This window comes from Poromitra crassiceps (assembly GCF_964638095.1).
Source record: "Poromitra crassiceps genome assembly, chromosome: 5".
Classification (NCBI taxonomy): Eukaryota; Metazoa; Chordata; class Actinopteri; order Beryciformes; family Melamphaidae; genus Poromitra; species Poromitra crassiceps.
Window position 1 is genome coordinate 9,570,650 of NC_139642.1, and position 13,796 is coordinate 9,584,445.

General features: G+C 43.6%; 2 protein-coding genes across 3 annotated transcripts in view; one reads left to right on the top strand and one right to left on the bottom strand.

Annotated features, from left to right (window-relative positions):
* clip3 (CAP-GLY domain containing linker protein 3) overlaps positions 1-1,346 on the bottom strand; it is a gene marked incomplete at its 3' end in the record, with an annotated part of 18,927 nt that extends 17,581 nt beyond the window's left edge. The window contains exon 1 of one of the 2 annotated variants that reach the window (XM_083637896.1): positions 938-1,346. In XM_083637896.1, coding sequence (XP_083494022.1) covers positions 938-1,334 — 397 coding nt within the window. In that variant the 5' untranslated portion in view covers positions 1,335-1,346. The remainder of the gene's footprint in view (positions 1-937) is intronic. The other variant, XM_083637897.1, reaches the window with a different exon arrangement.
* Positions 1,347-9,042: 7,696 nt separating this feature from the next.
* On the top strand, positions 9,043-12,317 carry LOC310777163 (zinc finger protein RFP-like). Its single transcript, XM_083637434.1, has 2 exons — positions 9,043-9,176; positions 9,890-12,317. The coding sequence occupies exon 2, from the start codon at positions 9,892-9,894 to the stop codon at positions 11,632-11,634; it is 1,743 nt and encodes a 580-aa protein (XP_083493560.1). The 5' UTR covers positions 9,043-9,176; positions 9,890-9,891; the 3' UTR covers positions 11,635-12,317.
* The last annotated feature ends 1,479 nt before the right edge of the window (positions 12,318-13,796 follow it).

The window sequence follows — 13,796 nt, forward strand, 5'->3', positions numbered from 1 at the left end:
AGGTTGGTATAACAGTCTATATTGACATGTAAGGGGGTTAGTTTAAGAGTCTATATTGACATGTAAGGAGGTTGGTATAACAGTCTATATTGACATGTAAGGAGGTTGGTATAACAGTCTATATTGACATGTAAGGAGGTTGGTATAAGAGCCTATATTGACATGTAAGGAGGTTGGTATAACAGTCTATATTGACATGTAAGGAGGTTGGTATAACAGTCTATATTGACATGTAAGGAGGTTGGTATAACAGTCTATATAGACATGTAAGGGGGTTAGTTTAAGAGTCTATATTGACATGTAAGGAGGTTGGTATAACAGTCTATATTGACATGTAAGGAGGTTGGTATAACAGTCTATATTGACATGTAAGGAGGTTGGTATAAGAGCCTATATTTACATGTAAGGAGGTTGGTATAACAGTCTATATTGACATATAAGGAGGTTGGTATAACAGTCTATATTGACATGTAAGGAGGTTGGTATAACAGTCTATACTTACATGTAAGGAGGTTGGTATAACAGTCTATATTTACTTGTAAGGAGGTTGGTATAACAGTCTATATTGACATGTAAGGAGGTTGGTATAACAGTCTATATTGACATGTAAGGAGGTTGGTATAACAGTCTATATTGACATGTAAGGAGGTTGGTATAACAGTCTATATTGACATGTAAGGAGGTTGGTATAACAGTCTATATTGACATATAAGGAGGTTGGTATAACAGTCTATATTGACATGTAAGGAGGTTGGTATAACAGTCTATATTGACATGTAAGGAGGTTGGTAGGTATAACAGTCTATATTGACATATAAGGAGGTTGGTATAACAGTCTATATTGACATATAAGGAGGTTGGTATAACAGTCTATATTGACATATAAGGAGGTTGGTATAACAGTCTATATTGACATGTAAGGAGGTATGTGAGGTACCGTAGTCCTTGGGCAGAGGGGCCTGGGCAGAGGGATGCACCATGGGCCGGCGGCGCTGCTCGTGGACCGGGCTCTGGTACTGAGACACGGACAGCAGCTCTGGCTCGGCCTCCGTGTCCAGGTCCGGGCCGCGCTCCGTACCCTGCGCCTCCTCCTCGGCCTCCTGCTCGTCCCGCTCCTCCTCCTCCTCCCGCTCCTCCTCCTCGTCCTCCACCTCCGTCCTCTCCTCGCCCTCCCTCTCCTCTTCTAGCTCATACCCTTCCTCTTCCTCCTGCTCCTGCTCCTCCTCCTCCTCGGTCAACGCCTCCTCCTCGTCCTTCTGCACCCGGCCCTCCTCCTGCTCCTCGCGATCCTGCCTCTCCTTGCCCTGAGCCTCCAGGTTCTCCTCTTTAGTCATGGTGAGGGATGCTGCTGCTGCTGCGGCCTGCGGAGGGAAGCAGGACAGATCAACATGTTAGTGTTCTCTGCTGTAAACTGGTCCAGTGCAGTGATTTCAGCTCCGTCAGGGGAAGTCTGCTGTTGATTTCTAACAGTGAGCATCAGTTGTTGTTGTTGTTGTTGTTGTTGTTGTTGTTGTTAGGACGAGTGAGAGACAAACCTTCCACTGAGACAACATTTCTATTTTTGGGAACACATCTCCAGAGTTGGACCTTCGGCCCACATGGTTGCTGGTCAAACTCAGCCGCACGTCTGCAAATCTGATTTGAATCGCATTTCAATTCCATTCAAAGCGTTATTTAATGATGGTAAACATTGAGGGGCAACCTCATTTGCAATGCTGCCAAGATCAAATAAAAAGGGTTTTTACAAAAATAAATCAATACAAATTTGACCATGTATACATCTAAACTCAGATAAAAGAAAAGAGAAAAAACTGAAACACTTTTTTTTATTGTTTTATTGGGGGGGGGGGGGGGGGGGGGGATCCAAATGAAACCAGATTATCGATTTTCAGAAAGTGTTTTGCAAATAGCTGGCAAGTAGTGAGTGCCACCTGATGAACTATGCATACAGCTTCACTAGTGGTTTGTAATTGTCCACTCAGACCATCAGCCATCATAACCAAACAAAGCATAACCGTGTTAGTTTGTCTTGCGGCAGTTGCGGGTTTTGATTTCAGAGAAAATAACACGTGACAGCAGAGCTGTTTAGCAGCCGACCTGTGAGAGAAATGACGGACTTCCAGTCAGAACATGAAGGCAGCATTAGTCAGTCCCACCGCTTCAGCGCGTCAGCAACCTTCAGTCAGAATGACTGACTCCTATCTTCATGATGTTCATGGCAGTCTGCCACCATCATCCAACTCAAGCCTAACCAACGATGTACTGTCTACTATGAGGAGAACTCTGTCCTTCTGTGTGTCTGTCATATTTCTGGCCAATCTGGCCAATCAATATTTGGCCATGAGGTTTGGGGATTTCCCAGCAGCCTCTCTGGTCTGAAGAAAACAGACTGGGTGCGGACTGACGATGTTCAGACCGCTCCAATCAATAGACCAAATCAGCGGGATGTTTACATTTACTTCCGGGTACCCCTGAGGTCCACACATTATAATGGCGGTGGACGGCACAAACTGACGTGTTGAAGACAAAAACAGACAAAGAAGACAAAAATGGTTCGTCCGTGTTGTGTTGTTGTTTAATATCATTCATAACAACACTTTCACTAACGTTAGTGGAGACCAGACTAGCTAATTTACCTGTTGGACCAGACTAGAGTAGACTTGAAGCTAAATTAAATTGACGTGGCGTCAGTAGCTCTGTCTGTACCAGGCTCTTTCTCGCCGAGAAGAGCCTGGTGACGCGAGGTTACTCTGTCTGTAACGTAAAAAAACAGCGAGTTTGACAGACAAACAAACGTTATTAGCTAGCTAACACTACATAAAACAAACACAGAAGAAAGGCTAGATACGTCGGACAAGCATGTTTACCAACCGTTTAACCATTTAAATTGAAAGTAGTCGGCCGAAAACAACGAGAGGGTTTGACAGCATTTATTTGACAACACGCACATTTAAACCTGCCGCCTTCCCCAAGTGGTACCCGGAAGTAAATTTGTTTACATGGTGACGTCACGGTGATTTGGTCTATTGAATTGGTCCAATTCATTGATTGATTGTGGTTTGTGCGTAGCAGAGACACACCCTGACAGTTAATGAGGAAGCTTGTCCTGTTGCTTGCATAAAGTGACACTGCTGTAATCAGCCAATCAGAGAAACCTTGGATTGGGTCTGGTCTAGTCTGGTGTCCAGCCTCTAGACACACAGAGAGAGAGAGAGAGAGAGAGAGGGAGGGAGAGAGAGGGAGAGAGAGAGAGAGGGAGAGAGAGATGGAGAGAGAGAGAGAGAGAGAGAGGGAGAGAGAGAGAGAGAGAGAGAGAGAGGGAGAGAGAGAGGGAGAGAGAGAGAGAGAGAGAGAGAGAGAGAGAGAGAGAGAGATAGAGAGAGAGAGAGAGAGAAACAGATATAAACCGAGAGGGAGGGAAAGAGAAACAGAGAGAGAGAGAAGCAGAGAAAGGCAGGCTCAATGGTCGACTGCATCGTATTAGCTAACGCTAATGCTAACGCTCCCTGTCCATCACTAGCTGCTGACAGCCTGACTGGATTCAATCTATATTCCACTTTAGTAAATGGACAGGAGGCTGAAACCCATCCAGCACTCCCTCCAACATCCATCCATCTCTCTTCATCCATACAGCGCCAACATCACGGTGGACAACCAAGAGCGCTGATCCAATGGTCCCACGGGCCCCCCATAAACCACTGATTCCCAAAGTGTGGGCCGTGGACCCCTGGTGGGCCATGAAGGTACTGCAAGTGGGCCGCCAGCGGTCTGCCAACACTCCGGATTTTCATGAGAGAAAATCCATTTCATAAGAAGCAGAGCGCTCCGGAACAAAGTCACGAGCCGCGGAAGCAACACAGACCTTTTCTGGAAGCGCACACAGGAGCAGAAGTGACAGAACACGCTACCAGTTACGAAATTAACAATTAAATGGGTCAGCTATTGAGCACAAACAACGGACGCATTTCAGCACACAGCCACGGTTAGCTGTTAAAGGAACAGCTCACGCTAAAAAAACAAAATACTAGTGTTAGTTGCCTCAGTTTTGGAGATATCGGCCACAGAGATGTCTGCCTTCTCTCCAATACAATGGAACTGGATGGCACTCGGCTTGTGGTGCTCAAAGTGCCAAAGAAATACATTTGAAAAACTCAACAGCAACGTCTCTTTCCAGAAATCATGACCCCGTTACTCAAGATTAATCCACAGACCTCGTTATGAGCAGTTTCATGGAGGAACTATTTTCTTTAGACCGAACTACACCCGCTAGCTGCTAGCTAGTTCCTCCATGGGACTGCAAAAGAAAAATAGTTCCTACATGAAACTGCTCACAACAAAGTCTGTGCATTATCTTGAGTGATGATTTCTGGAAAGAGACAATACTGTTGAGTTTTTCAAATGTATTTTTTTGGTGCTTCGAGCACTATAAGCTGAGTGCCATCCAGTTCCATTGTATTCAAGATTGTGGTAGTTTGTGGTAGTTGCCTGAGTTTTGCAGATATCGGCCCTAGAGATGTCTGCCTTCTCTCCAATACAATGGAACTGGATGGCGCTCGGCTTATAGTGCTCGGAACTGTGGCACTCAAAGCAACAAAAACATACATTTGAAAAATCATGACCTGGTTATTCAAGATAATCCACAGACCTTATGAGCAGTTTCATGTTGGAACTATTTTCTTTAGACCGAACTACACCCGCTAGCTGCTAGCTAGTTCCTACATGAAGCTGATCATAACTACATCTGTGTAACCGTTACCGAGCCATTATTTCTGGAAAGAGACATTGCTGTTGAGTTTTTCAAATGTATATTTTTGCCATTTTGGGCCAGGCAGAAACTCTGTGGCTGATATCTCCAAAAGTCAGGCAACTAACACAAAACGACGTAGATGGATAAATAGCACTACAGGTGAGAGGAAAAATATGTATTTTGGATTTTAGGGTGAGCTGCCCGTTTAAGCCAAATTCTCCTGGCTGCTACTGCTATTTCACAACCCATTCTATTCTTTTCTATTCTATTGTTTGTCAACATTACTGGCATTTCAGAGAATGAAGATGTTTTCCCCTTTCTCAGAGTTCAGGCTGCAGGCTTAAACCAGGAAAATTATTGCTTTTGATAACTATATCCTTTAAAATTACTGACTGCATCAAAAATAACAGAAATTAATAATGTTTTTATTAAAGTATAGTAGTATTTTGTTGACATGACAACATGACAACATTTACAAACTGGAATGTCTACTTATATATTACAATATACCTCAGTAGATATTGAATGACAGGAAACTGAATGACAAATATTAACCATTTTCTTTTGCCCAAATGTAGATTGTTTGTGTACAGTGTTACTGGAGTCAGACTATCTTATAGGATTAAACCAATACAGTAATCCTATATTACCTTCTAGAAGGTTATTGTACAAATAGCAAAAGCCTGTCACAGATGTGATTTGTCATCATGGTGATCATTTGAGTGGTATAGCCTTTCACAGTGGTTCTCAAGATGGGGTCTGGGGACCACCAGGTGGTCCTTGAGGGAGTCACAGGGGGTCCCCAGCAAATTTATTGGGCCATTCCGTTAACACGGTTAGAGATTGTAGCCTATATATAACAACGATTATTTTGATCATAGCTTCACTGTTATCTCTATATATACCTACAATATGACAGGCATGGAAATCTGGACAAAATCATACAAAATATTCTCAGATTCGGGTTTGAGACCAAATCTCCTCAAAATGTGTGTGGCTGACTGGCTGTGATGTGATGTGGACTTAGGGGTCCTTGAATTGACTGTATGGTCCTTGTCGATATGAAAATTGTTGAGAATCACTGGCCTATATTGTTGTTGTGAGCAGGCTGGGAGGCAGTCAGGCCTGTCAGAGGGAGGCAGCATCCTCCTCTCGGTACCTCCACTCTCCATCCAGCCTCCATTTTACACAAACAAACAGGCCGACACACACACACACAGGCAGAGCCACTGTCTGTCTGTCTGTCTGTCTGTCTGGCTGGCTGCTTCAGCCGCCGTGCAGCTCTGTCTCGGCGAAACAGCGCTGTTTTTAGCACGGTTTGCTCCAGAGAAACGCGACCGTTCACGATCTGTGCCAATGTGCGTAGCAGGGGGAAAAACGCCCCGTTGACAAACAATGAGAGAGACGCACGTATAGAGGACACAGGCTCATGTATTAAAGACGTGATTCGCCCTAAATAGCCACCAAGACTAATCGAAATGCGTTATGGACGGTTGTCATCAAAACTGACCGAGGAAAAATAGGCCTATTTATTTCTGTGTTTTGTGTGAACAGCGCCCCTCTATCTCTCTCTCTCTCCTCAGCATCTCCATCTTACCAGCAGACGAGGCAGATAAATAATGTGGAAAATAATAAAGAACGTTATTAATAAATGCATCGGTTAACAGGAGCTGTGATAACAAAACGGTAATAAAAAGCGTTTTTACCTGAAAACAAGCCTCGGGTGGACGTGATGAGCCTCTCCTCTGATGACGCTGCTAGCTGCTACTGTGCTCAGACTCACAGGCAGACTCTCCCGCTGTCGTTCAACGTCTCTCTACCAGCCTCTCTCTTTCCGCTGTTTCTCTATCTCTCTCTACCGGTACCACTCTCTCTCCTGTTCTCTCTCTCTCTCTCTCTCTCTCTCTCTCTCTCTCTCACACACACACGCACGCACGCGCAGATCTGGAGGCTATTCTATTCATTCAACCGTCAGCAGGGAGGCTCTCTGTCACTTTTGAAATATAGCCTAACTGGATAAAACAAATGAACAGAGTGAAGTCAACTGAAAGAACAGAAAAAATAAAAATACAACTGTGTTGGTTCGGTTGAACTTCTAATCCCTCATTATGTTTTAGGCTATATAAAAACAACAATGTTGTTGTTGTTGTTGTTGTTGTTGTTGTTGTTGTTGTTGTTGTTGTTGTTGTTGTTGTTGTTGTTGTTGTTGTTGTTGTTGTTGTGCTTCTGCTTTACTGACAGTGTTGGGGGTAACTCATTACAAAAGTAACATATTATATGTAATATATTACTTTTAGCAGTAACTCAGTAATATAACTTATTACTTATAGGATTTAAGTAATATTATACCAGTTACTTTGTCAAGTAACTCAAGTTACAAATTGAGTTACATTTGATTAAATCAAAGCACATAAAAAGATACAATCATTTCCTAACCAAACTGTGTGTTTTTATACAAATAACCATTATAGATGGCAATAACAAAGGAAAATAATAACATTTAGAATTTTGGATTGTTTACGGGGCGGCGATGTCATTCTGCTGCTGCTTTTGTTTTGGTAAAAGTAATGCAAAAGTAGTGTAATAAGTAACGAGTTACTTTACACAGAAAGTAATATTGTAAAGTAACTTATTACTTTCAAACGAAAGTAACTAATAATATGTAGTATATTACATTTTGAAAGTAACTTGCCCAACACTGTTTACTGATAGCCTATGTTATTATTACCCAGTCTGTTTACGAAGCCAGGACCGGACAGGTTCATACTGTGTGTGTAGGGCAGGCTAACCCCTGCAGTTTTCTGTCGGTCCGCTAGGCATCGCTCTAGATAAGCATAGGGGAAGAGAATGCAATCAGTCAGTCTCAATGTTTTAGACTTCCCACTCTGGGAAGCTGCTCTGTTATGTATTTATTTGGAAAGCAATCAAACAAGAAGACCAGATTCATATCAGGACTGAATAAAAACAGACAGCATGTGACATCAATTGAAGAAATGCATAAAATCATAGTGCAGCTCTATCTGCTAAAAAGCCATAGAGGCTATTATGATCCCCAACTTCTTGATAGAAAATGAAGGACAAATCCCAAATGAAAGACTGTCGTATTCTCTCGCATTCGCTAGAATGCAAGACATCACCAGCAGCTGTTTTAGCATAGCCTAGTTGAATGGTTTTTGGTTGGACTTTTCCTTTCAACTCTTCAATGCTATTGATAGCTTATCAGCTGCAGACAGAATCACAGAATGAATGAAAGCCTTCAGTTGGTGTGGGACTTTGTTTAGTTGTCCAGCATCTCCTGAAGCTTTAAAGTTGAAGCGTGGAAGGGAAGTGCAGAAAGCGAGATTTGAAAGGGAGATTTAGCTGTGATCAGGTGCTGTCCATGAGTTAAGTTTTGTATAGTTTTTTGTTATTGTGTTTTATGTGTGTGTGTGTGTGTGTGTGTGTGTGTGTGTGTGTGTGTGTGTGTGTGTGTGTGTGTGTGTGTGTGTGTGTGTGTGTGTGTGTGTGTGTTTTCCCCAATTAATTTTACTTCCAGTTAGTTTCCAGAGTGGGTCTGCTCATTTCTGTTTAGATTTATTGGTTAAAAATGTTTGGTGGTAGCGTCCGGTAGTGCAGCAATGCAAGGCAAGTTTATTTGTATAGCTTTGCATAAAATGGACAAAAAGAAAATGGCATAGACAAATAAGACAAATAATAAACAATAAGAGAGGTCCCAGAATTGAGCCTTGAGGCACCCGGGTACATTCCCTGCCTACCAACACAAGGGTCGCAGGTTCGAGCCCACACGTTGTGTATGGCCTGGTCGGGGTGTCCATATAAAGGCACAGCACAAGTGGCCATGTCTGCGGTTGGGGAACTGGATTAAGGCATGTGTCCTCCTGGTCGCTGTACTAGCGCCTCCTCTGGTCGGTCGGGGCGCCTGTTCGGGGGGGGAGGGGAACTAGGGGGAATAGCGTGATCCTCCGACGCGCTACATCCTGCTTGTGAAACGTTTTAGTTAACTATAATAACCTTTGTGCTGTCAGGGCGGAAATTATTTCGTTCAAGGTTCAAATTGTTTGGTTGGGTGTGTCAACTTCTCAAGTTTGCCAAGTTTTCATGAATGCAAAGCACTTGTTCAGGTGTTATCAATGTTAAACATCAAAGGTTCCTGTACAGTGTAACCACTGACCTAAATAATAGTGTAACCCTGTAACCCAATGGCCACTCCTCTGTGTTTTGATTGGTCTCAGTGTTCAGGTTCAACCTGCCTGCTTCATCTCACTGTGCCAAGTTATGCAGTAGTTGATGAGCGAGATGAGAGAGATTCTGGGAAAGGAGAGGCTGTCAAGAAAACGAAACTTACCAGGAATAATTTCCTCCGTTTCCCCTCTCTGGTCGCTGCACTGGGTTTCTTTCCTCCAGAGAGACAGCAGTCCCGTCTGAACAGGTGAGGTTTGGCTCCGCTGTGTTCATGTTTGTAGTCTGTTGCATGCTGTAAAATGTCATATGTGTCACAATGTGTGGCTCAGTGGACGTGTGTCTCTGTTTGACTTCTGAACTGGTCACCTGGATTATATGGCACAATGTAGTAGGCCTAGATACCTGTCCAGATCATGTCGTCATCCAGAAAACCAATGCCTACTATCAAGACTATACACTAAATCATGCGATTTCTCCTTGTATGATGTTGTCTGGGCCTGTTAGTGATATCCGGTCTATTCTTACATCTATAGCAGGGGTGCCCAAATTCTTTCCCATGAAGGGCCAAAACTCAATCTGGGTGGAGGGCCGAGGGCCAAAAATAAACGTTGTGGAATTACATTAAAATGCATTGTGTTTTATAGAAAATTAACATTCTAAATCTAAAATCTCCTCTCCTCTCCTCTCCTCTCCTCTCCTCTCCTCTCCTCTCCTCTCCTCTCCTCTCCTCTCCTCTCCTCTCCTCTCCTCTCCTCTCCTCTCCTCTCCCCTCTCCTCTCCTCTCCTCTCCTCTCCTCTCCTCTCCTCTCCTCTCCTCTCCCCTCCCCTCCTCTCTCCTCTCCTCTCCTCTCCTCTCCCTCTCCTCTCCTCTCCTCTCCCCTCCCCTCCCCTCCCCTCCCCTCCCCTCCCCTCCCCTCTCCTCTCCTCTCTTCTCCTCTCCTCTCCTCTCCTCTCCTCTAGACATGGCGTCATCCAACATTTTCCTGTCTGAAGACCAGTTTCTATGTTCAATCTGTCTGGACGTCTTCACTAAACCTGTCTCTACCCCATGCGGACACAACTACTGCCAGACCTGCATCATGGGCTACTGGGCCAGCCGTGAGTTCAGCCAGTGTCCACTGTGCAAGGAGACCTTCCACACAACACCTGAGCTCAAGGTCAACACAGCGTTCAGAGAGGTGGTGGAGCATTTCAAGACGTTGAGAGTCGTGAGTGGTGATGACTGCCCTGCCAAACCAGGGGAGGTGCCTTGCGACATCTGCCCTGGGACGAAGCTCAAGGCACTGAAGTCCTGCCTGGTGTGTCTGGCCTCTTACTGCCAAACTCACCTGGAGCCTCATCAGAGAGTCCCGGCCTTAAAGAGGCACAAGCTGATCAACCCTGTGGAAAATCTGGAGGAGAGGGTGTGCAAGAAGCACGACAAGGCGATGGAGTTTTTCTGCAGGAAAGACCAGAAGTGTGTTTGCGCCATGTGCTTGAAAGACGAGCACATGACGCATGAGACTGTTTCTTTAGAGCAGGAGTTTGGGGAGAGGCAAGCTCAGCTGAAGAAGATGAGAAGGCAAATAAAGCGGAACTTAGAAGTGAAATGGTTCAAGATTCAAGAGATGGAACATTCGATAACACGAGGTAAAAAGGACACAGTGAAGGCGTTAGCAGACAGCATGCAGGCCTTCTCTGCTCTGGTGGCCTCCATTGAGACCAACAAGGTGAAGCTGTTTGAGCTGTTGGCGGAGAAGCAGACAGCAGCAGAGCAGCAGGCCAAAGGCTTCATCCAACAGCTGCAGCTGGAGATCGCTGAGCTCCAGTGGAGGAGCACCGAGCTGGAGGAGCTCTCAAACACAGAGGACCACCTCCGACTCCTGCAGAGCCTCCCACTCCTCCCCTCCCCTTCATACACCAAAGACTGCTCCGAGATCATGGACCATAGTCTCCTGCGTGTGGAGGAGACAGTGAGGAGAGCCGTAGCTAATCTGGAAGAGGCACTCGGCAAAGAGATGGAGGAGATTATCAGAGAAGTCAATCAGGCCGATAAAAAGTGCGAGAGAGCTGAGGAGCAGATGAAAACCCCGAGCAGTGAACCGGAGAACCTGTTTGAAGACGAGCTGAGCAAGATTCAACGGCAGCATGCGGTGGACGTGACTCTGGACCCCGACACTGCGCACTCCTGCCTCGTCCTCTCACAAGATGAGAAACAAGTGAGGGATGGGCGCTCAAAGAGGAATCTCCCCGACAACCCAAAGAGGTTCGACGTTTTCCATTATGTCCTGGGGAAGCAGGGGTTCTCCTCCGGCAGGTTCTACTATGAGGTGAAGGTTGAAGGGCAGGCAGGGTGGGAAGTTGGAGTGGCGAGAGAACACATGGAGAGGAAAGGTGTCAATGTTTCCCTCAGCCCTGAGAGGGGATGCTGGACTGTGGGATTGTATTGGGGCCATTACCAGGCTAACGCTAACCCGCCTGTTGTTCTGCACCTGACGCAGCAGCTGCAGAAGGTCGGGGTGTTTGTGGATTACGACGGAAGGGAGGTCTCATTTTATGATGTGAAGACCAGGGCTCTGATCTACTCTTTCACTGGCTGTACCTTCAGCGCGAGTCAACCATCCCTGAAAAATTTCTTTCAATTTTACAGCCATGGTAAGGTTTACCCGCTATTCCGACCCGATGCAGAGAGTTCTGCTCCTCTAGAGATCACTCCTGTCAGCTGAGAGAGCCTGAAGCCCAGTTCACACAGAAGTTATCACAGTCAACTAAAAGTACAAAGGCCAGCATGTAAAATAATAATCGACAATCAATAGTAATCAACGTTCATCAGAAATCATTCCTGTATTCACCTCTTCAGTTACTTTGTGAACAAATTAAGTGTCCCTGATATTTTGTACATTTTTATGTAGCTAAAAGGTTTTTATGACAAGATGATAACACATAGGCTACTTATCATAAATCAGATTGTTGTATAAGCAGTGCTTCCAGGCTGCAAGCTATGTTTGGGAAGTAAACTGTTACTGTGTTTCCATATGTACAGTAGAGTAGGCATACTCGTTTACATTATACTCATATAATTTTCACATAATAGTGTATGCACTGCACTATTGCAAAAATGATTCCTGGATTCACCATAGGTGACTTCATGTGATGTGATATTTTGTATGCTGCAAAATCTTTTTATGACACTAAGACAACATAAATGTTCATAAATCACTGTAAATTTGTATAAGCAGTGCATATGTATGTGTGTAATATTGTATATCAGAATCAGAAAGTTTTACTCACCAAGTACAATGTACAAGTAATTTCTCTTTGTGCAGGTGTCAACAAAGACTTAATGTAAAAATATAAGAAAATGTAAAGGAAAAAAAGTACAATGTAAGAAGTAGGACAGTAGCTACTATACAAATAAAAGTAAAAAATATTGCCTTTGTTCAATGTGTTGTGGACAGAAATATATGCAATGAGCAATGTTAAATACATGCTGATTGTAAAATGAGTGAAGAAACAGTTGAAGTGTGGGCTAGTTTCACTAAGACAGACTTTGACTCTGGCTTAACTGACCAGCTGGCCCTTTTAACCTGAACATTGTGTCATAGCTCAAGAGGGAACCTGCTGACACTTAACTCCCATAATTCCAAAAGCAATTGTACTTTTTTCAAAAAATGTGAACAAATTATTATTTAAGAGACACGTGTCAATTTATAAAAAATATAATTAGATCTCACGCATATCTTATTTCATGGTCTTATAAATCATTTACCAAAAAGTGGCCCATTTAGCTGACTCCAGCACTCCACCTACACCCAGTGTAAATATCTATAGAGCTATGGCTCCCTCTTGTGGTCATTGTGCTGAAAGTCGCTTCTTTTGACAAAGAGCATGTTTGATGATATCAAGTAGGTGTATGCAGATGAAGTAGTTACTGTGCATGTGGTATTTGTATGAGCTTTTTTCTCTCTTTTTAAAATGGTTTATACAATGTTCATGCATGTCACTTTCATTTATTTTACGGTCAGGGTTCCTACGCAAGTATGAAAAAGTATGGACTTTGATTTTAGTATTTTCCAGGTCTGGAAAGGTATTGAAAAAGGAAAAGAGTATGGAAAAATATGTGTTTACGGACTATAGACTATTGTGACTATCTGACTATATATAATACAATTCTGAATTTAGACTAAATAAATTAATACAAGCAAGTGCTTTATCATGGCATCAGAATGTAACATACAGTACATGTTAACAGATGGATTTTCAAACCATTTAAATTAGTTAGATAATAAACATCTAGCTGTATTCCCAACCTGGTCTCACTCCCGGGCAGTCAAAATACAAAGATTTGTCACACCCCCTCTGCATCATTATTGCCAACGCAAAAGGTAATATGCACAAGGACCGTCTGGAGGTCACCTCGTGGTGACCCCCCGTGGTCTTGACATAACAGTCAGAGGTTTAAGTAGGTCAAAGTTGCACTAGGGAGAAGGGGAGTGGTGGATCCGTTCAAGACCTGGTTCGAATCCCGACCCAAACCATAACCTAACCCCAACCAAGTTGCTTTGTTGCCTAAACCGAACCGTTCTTTTACTTACCTTACCTAAACCTAGGGCTGGGCAATAACTCAATATTATATTGTTTATCACCTTTAAGTGGAATCATATTGTGATGATATGAAGATATTTTAATATCATTGACACAATTCTGATGTCTAAATTGATGATGGAAAAGCAAATTTTCCATATCTCTGCCAAATATGTGGCTTTGACTTAGAACTGAACATTTAGCCCACTTGTAGAAAATAGACATACAGTATACAGTAGGTATTCATATAGGTATATATATAAAGTAGGTATTCATATAGGTATATATATAAAGTAGGTATTCA

Coding starts and splice junctions, on each gene's coding strand:
- LOC310777163 (XM_083637434.1), top strand. CDS start 9,892: ATGGCGTCATCCAACATTTTCCTGTCTGAAGACCAGTTTCTATGTTCA.